Source organism: Zea mays, chromosome 5 (genome assembly GCF_902167145.1).
Source record: "Zea mays cultivar B73 chromosome 5, Zm-B73-REFERENCE-NAM-5.0, whole genome shotgun sequence".
Classification (NCBI taxonomy): Eukaryota; Viridiplantae; Streptophyta; class Magnoliopsida; order Poales; family Poaceae; genus Zea; species Zea mays.
The window spans coordinates 58,694,546-58,705,868 of NC_050100.1; the positions used below are offsets into that span (position 1 = coordinate 58,694,546).

Genomic DNA, 11,323 nt, shown 5'->3' on the forward strand with positions numbered 1-11,323 from the left:
GATGACCTGGTTTACCTGATTATAATTGTTTGTCCCTGGCGCCTTGCAGGTTGGTGTTTAGAAATCTCATATGCAAATGTGGGAAGACGATGCCTCATCAATGACGAGTAGGTTGAATCTCTCCTAGCGGCACCATTGCTCACCACAACTGGTTTGCTTGAGCAACTTAATGTCACTCTCAAGAGGGACCACCCTTCGACTGACACCTTGAAGCACCACATAAGCTTTAGAAAGTTGGAATTGTACTCCGTATACATAAATTACCATGATATTATATGTTCCTGTAATTCTATGTTGATTCTTTAGAAATAATATATACGATATTGTAATGTTTGTTCGACATCAGTTGATTTTATTTGAGTTGACATATTTATAATAATATTATATATTTATATTGTCACACAGATTTTACATATCATATTGATATTTGTTATTTCATATCTATGTTTTACACTATTTTTTAACTTCTGTGGCAAGTATGAATAATTGAAAGATTAATATATGCCTGATTGGATGCCGTTGCAACGCACGGGCACCTACCTATATCACACAAATTTGCCCTTTGAGCTTGGCCAACAATGCCTGGATCTCCCTATTCATATCATGTGTTGTATCCTTAGCCTGGAAAACATGGACAACATTTTTCCAAGTGATCCAACTGTGCCCTGGGTCCTTCTTGATCCCAACATTCTTCATCTCCTTTCTCACATCGGTTGCTTCTGCCCACCTGGGACAATTAAAAACTTACATTAAATCTGAAGCACAATTTATGAGTGAGTGCAGCTTGTTTGAAAAGAAGGGTATTTAAGTTACTTTACCTGCCAGCAGATGCAAGCATGTTTGAGAGCAAAACATGATTGCCTGAATCCTGAGGATCAAGTTCAAACAACTTCTCAACAGCAATCCTTCCTAGCTCTGTCTTCCCATGCATCTTGCACCCCCAAGTAGTGCTCCCCAGACAGAAATGGAAGGTCTCATTGGCATCCCCTGTATGATCTCATAAGCTCGCTCTTCCATTCCTGCACGGCAAAGCAAGTCCACCACACAAGCATAAGGCTCAATTCTTGGTTCAATCCCAAACCTCCACTTCATTGTCTGGAACAACTCATACCCTTCCTTTGTCAAACCTCCTCTGCTGCATGTGGTAGTCCTCTAAGTCAATCGATACCAAGGAGTGTTAATACTATATTTGTGTTGGTGTGGATAGGCAGCTAGACACTACGCGAATTAGTTCAATCACTAAATACCATGGTGTACAATTAACTAAACATATAGGCTAAGCATCAGAAGCTCGACCACAAAGACAGTTGAGCGCCCCTTTGACTGCTAGCCAAGCATACCAAAAATATTTCATGCATGTCTCGATCGATTCGGTTGGTCACAACATTCAGTTCTTTGGCATCCCACATTCAGAATTGTTCGTTTAAGTAGCACAAAAGAACTCTGCCTTGTTTTTGAAAGCATCAGTTGTACAAGTTAAGAGAAGAAAAAACTACTAGTTCATCACGATTGACTACTACAACAAAGCAGGAGGAGCAAAATGCATTGCAATCTGAGCTGAGCACATTGGAAAACACAATTAAGAATATCAAAGATGATGTCTCACGAGCAAAAAGCAGAGCGCAAAATGCAGAAATAAGGTGTATGGAGCTAACTGTACCTAATATAGAGCTTAATGGGGAACTAAATGCCCTTAAAAGCGAGAAGTCAGATAAGGCCAGTCTTTTGGAGAAGAAACTTACAGAGTCAAATACCCAATTAGAGCATGGAAAGGCAGCGGTTGATGCCATTGTTGAACAGTAAGGTATGTTGAAATGTACGATGTCTGATATGGAACATATTATTGAAGATCTGAAGGCAGCGGTTGATTGCTATTCCAAGTCTTCATCATACTCCCCATCAGACAAGTCACCGTCCTAGTAGGCACTGACGTCGGCTGGGTAGCGAAGGATCCCACCAATCCCACCGAATCCCCGACAGAACTGTGAACCTTCCTGTGACTTGTTGGTGACGAACTCCAGCGTGCAGTCGAACTGGTGGTAGTTCTCCACGAACCACTCCAGCAGCTGCGTGTTGTCAATGACCTCCAGATCTCCGAATGTCGCCTCGTCAGTGAAGTTGCTCTGGTCAACCTCCTGAGCTGGGTTCAGGTACTTCACGACTGTCTCTCCTGTGACACTGTTCTTGAGCTCATAACGCCTGACATCAAGGTTTTCCCACACGATCAGGATCTCTACCGCGCCCATTTCCAGGGTTGTGATGGTGTCCTGGATGCCAAGGACGTACTTCCCTGTGCCTCAAATCAGAAACTGGAATTCCACAATTTAACATTACTGTTTAATTGGTCATTGATTCATTGGCATGTAAGATATGCAATTAGCAGAAGGGGAGAAGTACTATCCAAACTCAAATAAAAGCACTCGATTGTACGTCATGGCGAAAAAATACAGACAGAGTGACTGTTGTTTACCTGGAACTGGCAGGATCTCTTATCTCAAATTCACAATCATCAACATCATACCCACATATTATGACATAGTGTCCTGCAAAGGGGGAATACAATCACAACACTTTAGTGGTAAATGTTTGCGTTTGCAATGTGTTTTGTCATATATATAGTTGTTTATATGTGGGAAAAAGGAAAACATGGAGATTTGAACTCCGTATTTCTACCAGACAAGAAAAACAAGACGTGGCATGTGAACTGTATTGTACACATGTTCATTAGTTATTTAGCTACCATTGCAAAAAACAAAACAAAACAATGCTAGCTTCTTTTGCTGCATAAATGTGTGTTATCTAGAATTAAACTACTGAAGCTGCTTGTTGGTCATCAATAATTCTGCAGTGCTACAATACGATGGGATGGAACATCCATGCTGCTTGTAATATAAGATAAGAAAATAATGAAAACCCACCGAAACGCGTATCAATCGCCTCACAAGAACATGGAAATTGCACAATGCGACTTACCCATGTAGTCAGGCTCATCGTTGTGCTGTTGTACATCATGATCACTCATGCAAGGCAAACTGCATTCAAGATTACGGTTATCATTATGTTCTGTCAGTACCTCAACTTTCATAACCACAACAATATAGGACCACTTGTTTTCAGTTGAAAACCAAATGATTTTGCACCTAAGTAACCTAAATAATAGGCTGTTTATTTGTAGTACATGCACACATGGATGGACAGATGTATGTCATATGAAACAAAAAAATCACCCAAAGTAAATTTTAACTGCAGACTGTTCTCATATACTATCTCCACTGCTGCTTCAACAGAGATGACACTCTTGAAAAGCTGGGAGCAGAGCAACCAGTATATAGTTGAGCTTTTCAACTACCAATGCTTCTGTCACACAAGTACACAACACACTTGAAAGTTGAAATAACGATAGGCTAACAGTCACCAAATTTAAAACCAAATTCAACTTTGTTTCTATGAAATTTTTAGTTCATGGAGAAAGAGTGAATCAAAAGTAGCTAGATATCACTCTAGTAACAGCAACATGAAAGCGCTCACTTTAGCTTCGATTTGTCCACTAAAGCAATAGCAATGCAGTGCCCGGATAACAGTAGAAAAGCAATGTCGTATGCGGTGATGGACCTGCACTGTGAGAAGCCATAAATAGGGGGGGGGAAAGTTAGCTTGGAAAACCAATAGGTGAAGTACATGTAATGCAGAATTTTCATGTTGCTATCTGTTGTGAGCATACTTGAATACTAATTCCAGCATCGAGCGCCTTCCCAAATAGCTCGTCCACTCGATCGATGTCTTCTTGCAATTGCTCCTATGTAATGACCATTTTTAGAACATTATTGATGAGAACTTCAGAAGCCTCGTGCAGTAGAAGTTTGTCAGAACAAGTACCCTATAAAAGGATCCAGCAGAATATTGTGGATTTGCTCCAAGGGTCACGGTACAGAAAGAAAAGTTGACTGAAAACTTGTTTAACAGATATGCTAAGTCAACCGTCCAAATGCTGCAAACAGAAGTGTTAAAGGGCATTAGTTTTCCAAACAAAAAATGGAACCTGCGTTCTTTAAGTATACCTGCATTTGTTTTGGATGAAGCCACTATTGCATTTTTCTGAACTTATGACTACTCTGACCAAATATTCTCTTATGATCATTGAACAACAGTCATTTAGCTTTGTACTACTACTTTCCTTTTTTTGTTCCTTCTACTTTCTGGATGTGCCATGCTTAGGGCCACAAAATCAAGGTGACGATCATTTCTTTAGTTCTACTGTACAGCTAATTGTACTTAAAATTGTGAAGTTCCAGTCCTAGAGAGAACCTCGTGGTGCGGCAAAGCCTCTCGAGATCGGCAATGTCGTCGCAGCAATCAATCCCTAGCGTCCTGAGCACCATGAGCACGCAAGCGAGGCCGTAGTCCCAGGTGAAGGCCTGCTGCACATGCGGAACCTGCCAGCATGAGAAGTCCATGACAGGAGCCAAATTTTGTCAAGCAAACAGATTTACACTATTTACCTCATCCTAGTCTCCAAATGGATGTTACACTAAGGCCAGATTTACAAATATCCTTTTCTTTATTGTATGAAGGAAAAAATACATACCTTATCGACTCTTATGAGAGTTGTCAATAAGAGAGCATCTGCTCTGTAAGTTGATTGCTGCATAAAAAACGCTACATGCTTAGAATACCAAAATTCAGAACTATGACTTACGATTGGTGCAAGAAAACCACCGAACACCATTTTTACAAGGAGAGATCCTCATCTACCTCAGCCCCTAGGCCTTGAGATTGACCGTTGTCCCCAGCGTGCCCAATCCAAAGTGCTCGGTTTGGCATCCGTTCACCCTACCACCCACAATCACCGTTGTCCCCAGCGTGCCCAATCCAAAGTGTTCGGTTTGGCATCCGTTCACCCTACCACCCACAATCACCAGTGTCCCCAGCGTGCCCAATACAAAGTGCTCGGTTTGGCATTCGTTCACCCTACCGCCCACAATCACCCAAATGACCAATGTTCTGCACGCCCCTCTAATCAGGGACATGATGATAACTTAAAAAGATCTACCAAATTTTTTTAAAAGGCTAAATATTAATACCAAAATGAAGTATAACACAACATAGATAAAAAACAGATCGATCAACAATACAGCTATTGGAGACAACCCAAGCTGTGATGCATAATTCTAGTACATTCCAAGGAAAATTGAGATAAGCTACTATTGGTGTAATTCGATTGTTCAAGTACAAGGAACTCTTGGAGTATGAGAAATATAGCGGCAAAAGAACAAAAAGGTCAACGAAATCTTTGCATACAAGTAAAACAATTAATTAATGGTGAAAGATCAAAACAAACAATAAGCATGATGAGGTAGTGACCTTACATACCGGAACATGGATTTTTGTCTCCCTAAGTACTGGTTTGTAGTTCTCAGGTGTCTTATATCCCGGATTCAAACAGAGTATTTCACCTACAGATAATATGCACCACAGTTAAGCCAACAGATTCCTTTGGAGACTAAATAAAGATATTTAACAAGGCCAACAGCAATTAACAAGAACTTCACATATTTATTTTCAAGCAACTACATGCAGTGTCAAACAAGATACTACTCAATAAAGGAACCTCATGGCCCCATTAGCACCAAGATGAAGGAAGCAGCTCCGCCACATTATCAATTATAAGCTTGTAGAAAAGCCTCTCGATTGTCGTCCGTCTCCTGAAAACATGAGGTTTTAAGCACAATCATTCGACCAACCATTCATTCTAAATGAACATCTCATATCAATTATGTTGGCCATCACAAGCTTTCGTATAAGAGTAGAAAGGATAAATTGGGACGACCTGAAGGTTCATAATGGCTGTGGTCTGGTACTGTCGCAGGGTGTTCATGAACTTTTTAATCTACATATACATTAAAGTGATCTTCAGTAAGTATAAAAAGAAAGAAAGGTCAGCACAAGAACATGTATTGTTTAAAGTGCCCCATACTTGTGACATAAAGGAGAACAATGAGTTGGGGGGTAGCATGAGGGGAGTACATGTTGTTGTGCCCTATTTCCTTGAATTTGGCATCCAAATAGTCCTACAATAATTTGCCAACAAAATATTCAGACATCGTTGATGAAACACTTAAAAGTATCCTAGAATAAGAGGAGCATTCAAATGTAAAGCTAAATAGTAAGTCAAATGGCATGTTCAATTAAAAACAGGTTAAAATTCTCTGTAAACCAAGTAACGCACATTTTAAATTCATGCAAACAAATAGTGGAGGCGTGGAGCTATTTTAGTTCAGGACTCTGAAACAGATGTTCGTAGACATGTCGAATTTAATTGAGTATTCAAATAAAATAAAATAAGATGGCATAAGAAGGGAAACAAAATACCTTTTCAACGCATCGATGCCTTTTGCTTCCTCTCCAAAGCAACCAAACCTCCATACCATAATCACAGTCAGTCAAATATGCAAGAAGCCTCTCCAGACTACATCAACAGCGGTGTGTGTGGTCGACGAGATCTTGGCCAGCGTGGCGCTGGTGCTTCTGGAAGTCATGCTGCAACGGCGCCCGGCAACCTTCCAACAGGTACTATAACTGATAGAGGTTTGCTGGTATTATTATGGTTTTTTTACCTAACAAGCCCTACCAGTCCCTCAAATTTCGCTACTAAAAACATGTTTAAAGAACTGCATTGCGTGGTCAACTTCTGATGTTATAATGTTCTACCGAATTAAAACTATGCAATACAAATAGCGTCCACAAGGGTATCTGAGATTTCGTGGTCAAAAACAAAATGAATCAGGAGCTAACTATCCCTAACCAATCGTCTATTCTGCTAAGTCGTTACCATTGTGCCACCTCTTTGCAAGGCAATCACAGATCTAACAAGGTTGAGCAGACAAGAAGAACTGGAGCTACCTTTCCACGAAGCGAGGCTTCTTATGCGGTTGTGAATGAACCTGCAGCACAAGGCGACGACGATGGCCAACGCTAGCTCTGCGCTCCAGTACGGACTTCACAGCAGTGACACCACCTGCACATACCCTTTGTCCTCGAGCACCGCCCTTGGATCCAGCCTTGCCTACACCGGAGAAGTGCATATCGCCGCCCACCTTGTTAGCTTCACAGAGAACGCGAGAGGAATACCAACTGCCTTGTACGGGGAGCCGGCAACCACGGGCGAGAGTCCTCACCAGAGTTGGGGGAGAGGATGGGGGAGATCCGGGTCGAGGCCGAGGCTCAGACCCCGTCCCCGGCAAGTTCATCTCGCCAAGCGTGGGATCTGGGCGCTGGTACATGGAGCAACCTCGAGGTTGGACTCGCCCATGGCGCGGAGGAGCTCGTTGTGGCGGGAGGCCAGAAAGGCCACGAGCGTGGGGAGCGGGTGCGAGGAGATGGCGAGCACCAGCGCCTGCACGGCGGGGGAGACGAAGGAGTGCGGCGGCGTCGGCGTCTGGTGCGACCGCCGCGGCGCGGGGGTGGGCGCGATGAGGTGGAGTAGGAGCGAGTCGAGCGGGACCGAGGAGCGGTTGCCAGCGCGCGGAGGACAGGGGCGCACACGTCGTCGTTCGATACTATGTAGATGGCCTTCCCGCCCGCGGCGTCCGTCTCTACGCACACGTCGTCGTCCTCGCCATCCTCCACCGCCACTGCAGCGTCCTCGGGCCGCGACGTCTTGGTCACCGACGTCGCCGAGGACGAGGAGAGCGCGCTTTCCAGCACAGGCCGGCGGTTCGACCGCAGCGCCCGCGAGCGGGACCACCGATTGAGTTGCGGGCTAGCGCGCAGCGCGAGGGACGAGGCGACCTCATCTGGGCGTGGTGGCGGCGGGGCACCGTCAGACTAAGACTGGCCTGGCCTCTCGACGGCGGGGGTGAGAGCTGGGGAGGAATCAGGTGCGCAGGACAGGGGGCGAGGCGGCGACCAGAGGGGCACGGCTAGATCGTGGACAGGGAAAGGGCGCGTACGGCTGGATGACATAGGCAATAGAAATGGACGGTCCAGATAGATGTGAGGCAGAACGGCAGAACAAGGGGAGGCAGACTACTATTGCTTACTTAATAAGTAGTACAGATTATTTGGGCCAATAAACTTAGTTTTTGGTGTTATCGCATGTCCAAATAGTTTTGACCCACTTCACGTATATTTTGGGAGTTTAGGGTTTCAAATGACACAATCATAGAAGTATAGAGAAAGATTGTGCATGTTAAGAGTATAGGGACGATACAACTTCATAAGATTAGAAATCTAGATATGCACTTTAAAAGTTTAGGGACCAAAATAATACACCGCTAAAAGTCTAGACATCGACAGTAGATTTTGCTCTTCTTCATATATGGGCGGAGGGGTGTGTGGCATTTGCTCGTGTCCATGTGGCATGAAGGGCATATATATATATGATACAAATATTACATGTGTGTATTAGAATTTAATGTATAACTTTAAAAGAGCTATGGTTCCATTTTTATGAGTTTGGGTATTCAGTATCTGATTCGTATCTGATTTATATTCGTATCTATATACTCAAAGTTGAGTATGTAAAATATTGATATTTATTTAAATCTTATCCAAAATATTATCCAAAATAACTCAATAATTTCAATAACATTTATATTCGAAGAGAAAATATAAAAACAAATATGATAAAAGTAATATCTATCCATATTTACAAGCGTTTTTAAGAGTAGTTTTTTTACCTTTCACCCGGTAACGAAATATTCATATTTCACTAACACCTATCCGTACGACCGTACCCTGTTCCGGGACTTTCTGGCGGGTGCCACCGGGAGGTGACGCGGCAGGCTCGGTCCGGGTCGCTTGGACAGCTCTCGATGGCAATTGAAGCGGGCCATGTTTAGGACTCCTTGTGCTTCATAAAATTTAGTAAAACTGATGAAATATAACGTTAGGAGCTTTAGAAAATCGGAAAGCAAGTTATAAACTTTTAGAAGACATTTAAATAGGTTATTTTATTTCTTGTTTAGAGTAAAAAATATTTTTTAAAACAAGTTAAATTTGATTATAAACAACAACTTTATGTTGAAGTTGGAATAGTAGAAACAGTGCAAAGACCCTTTAAATTAAGGGGCAGAGCTCCCACAACTTCGCTATCAACGAGAATCACTACCGCAGAGCCAAACTGTAAAAATCTGAACTGCTCCATGGTAAAAGTAGAGTAAATCTAGTCACTATTTCATACTGAAAGTGGAAACCAAAAAACCTACTTACCACCTCTCCCAACCTACTCAGAAATCAGTTCACAATCTATTTGTAAAACAATTTTCGTCAAATAAATTCACTTTTGATAGAGAATCACTCTATTAAAGAATCAACTCTCAAAGTTGAGAAACATAGAACAGAGCTTCACGAGAGAAAGAAGGTGCATGACGAGCTGTTGCTGTTCAATTTCTTGAACAAGTAGTACTGTTGCTGTTCAATTTCTTGAACAAGTACTAGCTACATATTATCATTACAGGAAACAGTAACCTTTTGGCACCGAAAATCACAACAAATGGCAAGGAGAATATATGATTCCAAACAACATATCAAATTCTCACATAAACTGGAACAGGTCGCTTGTAACAATTACCAAGAGTTCTTCAGGTTCACAGACAGGACAGCAAAATTAACTACGGCAACAGGACCAAACCACCACTTCTGAGATCCAGATGACACACACAACTCTAGTCGAACAGGGAGAATCCCATGTCGTCGTCGCTCTCTTCCTTCTCCTCTTCCTTCTTCTCCTCCTTGGGAGCCTCGGCAGCAGCACCACCAGATGCAGCAGCACCGCCGCCGCCACCTCCGCTCACCATCATTGCACCACCACCGACAGCACCGACGATCACCTGCGCAAGATTTAAAGTATTGAACATAAGGTGGTGATGACAATGGACAATCCAGCAGAAACGATTCACGCAAACATAGAAAGCCTAGACATCTAATCATCATAAACACTACCACGTTCAATTCAGGTGTGGGTTAATCATAGAACTTACACACCACAGTCAGCCAAAGCGCAAGCATAGCAGTTTTTTTACATTGAAACCTAGTTAATTTTGATATTTTCTAACAAAAACTAACAGCTAAAACACAGTAACGTAGCTAAAGTATATAGGTGGTGGCTGACATATAACACAGTTTATATAACATAAACGAGGAATGGGCTTGAATTATGCAGATCAGCAACAACACAGAATTCTACTATGGCCAAAAGGGAACACTTCAGGCAACAGTAATGGCCAAAGGAGAACACTTCAATCTATAGTTATATACCAATTACCAACAAGACAATAGTTCTATGCCAACAAGACAAATACAGCATCACCAGCTCCAACACTATAAGCTGCTATGCTACACAACATCAGATTCTCAAAACGATAATATCAACCTGACAAACCTATTGCTCTACAGACGCGATCAGCCGAAACAGTGGCAAGTCGAGATACTTCACTGCCGAATACAGACAACTTCGCATATACATCTATATACTGTATAAACGTTAGATCCGGTGGATCCAGAAGGAATGCGTCGGCGAACAGACCTGGAACACGGCGGAGCTGGGGGTGACCATGGAGAAGGACGACTGGACGCCGTAGGCAGAGTCGGCCGCGGAGGCGGCAGCGACGAGGCGGCGCTGCAGCTCGTATGGGGTAGCGGCGGAAGCCTCGATCTCGCCGGAGTGCTGCTTGGCGGTCCACTCGCCGCCGTTGTTGCGGCACACAAAGGTGTAGACGCCCATGTCGCTTGTTCCCTGCGTGCGCAGCGGCGGCGGAGGGAGAGAGGAAGGGGGTCGGAGGCTTTGGGGATTTGGGAGGCTGCTGGGTTGAAACCCTAGCAATGGGTGGGTTTATGTAATGGTTTCTTGGGAGCCCATGGAACCTCGTGGGGCCGGGCCCGCGTTTATGGGCCAGGCCAAGATTATATGGGCTTAGTTAGTTTAATGCTTCGCCCAACATCAATGAAACACGAAAGGACACAAACATGTGCATAAATTCTGGGATAAAATCCTTTTGACCCCTCAAATCTCATGATCGTGTTTTTTACCTCTCATTTATAAAACCAGATTTTTATACTTTCTTAATTTTAATTTTTTTCTATCTAAGTGGTTATGGACTGTTGTTTTATTCCATACTAGTCGGTTGTTCGTGCGTTGCGACGGCTTACAACAACACTCATGTAAACTATCCACAAAAAAAAATCAATATTTTTTATTGATTGTCTCCGCTCTCCGTATAATATTTTTTTGATTTGGCTAACTGATGTTATTATTTACTTCATCCAATATGTCTTGATACAACACGACCAATAAAGTGAGCGATTAGAAGAGAGTTCACAACGA

The 11,323-nt window shown here is 42.9% G+C and overlaps 2 protein-coding genes across 2 annotated transcripts; both read right to left on the minus strand.

Moving 5' to 3' along the window:
- Positions 1-1,916: 1,916 nt before the first annotated feature.
- Positions 1,917-7,309, minus strand: LOC103628220 (uncharacterized). Its single transcript, XM_023300139.1, has 10 exons — positions 7,279-7,309; positions 5,371-5,453; positions 4,586-4,642; positions 4,306-4,433; positions 3,877-3,988; positions 3,722-3,796; positions 3,529-3,617; positions 2,974-3,032; positions 2,478-2,543; positions 1,917-2,290 (listed from the first exon to the last, which is right to left on the minus strand). Exons 1-10 carry the CDS (start codon positions 7,307-7,309, stop codon positions 1,917-1,919), a joined length of 1,074 nt encoding a protein of 357 aa, XP_023155907.1.
- A 2,041-nt stretch (positions 7,310-9,350) lies between these two features.
- LOC542339 (acidic ribosomal protein P3) lies at positions 9,351-10,804 on the minus strand. The gene is made up of 2 exons (NM_001111919.2): positions 10,526-10,804; positions 9,351-9,830 (listed from the first exon to the last, which is right to left on the minus strand). Exons 1-2 carry the CDS (start codon positions 10,721-10,723, stop codon positions 9,666-9,668), a joined length of 363 nt encoding a protein of 120 aa, NP_001105389.2. The 5' UTR covers positions 10,724-10,804; the 3' UTR covers positions 9,351-9,665.
- Positions 10,805-11,323: the final 519 nt, after the last annotated feature.

Bases quoted from the DNA above. Each gene is read 5' to 3' on its own strand.
- LOC103628220 (XM_023300139.1), bottom strand. From the start codon at position 7,309: ATGGGCGAGTCCAACCTCGAGGTTGCTCCAT. The intron at 4,434-4,585 runs GTATGTATTTTT...TCATGCTGGCAG, and splicing joins CTCTCATAAGAGTCGATAAG to GTTCCGCATGTGCAGCAGGC. The intron at 2,544-2,973 runs GTAAGTCGCATT...CCCCCTTTGCAG, and splicing joins CGATGAGCCTGACTACATGG to GACACTATGTCATAATATGT.
- LOC542339 (NM_001111919.2), bottom strand. From the start codon at position 10,723: ATGGGCGTCTACACCTTTGTGTGCCGCAACAACGGCGGCGAGTGGACC. The intron at 9,831-10,525 runs GTCTGTTCGCCG...AATCTTGCGCAG, and splicing joins CCAGCTCCGCCGTGTTCCAG to GTGATCGTCGGTGCTGTCGG.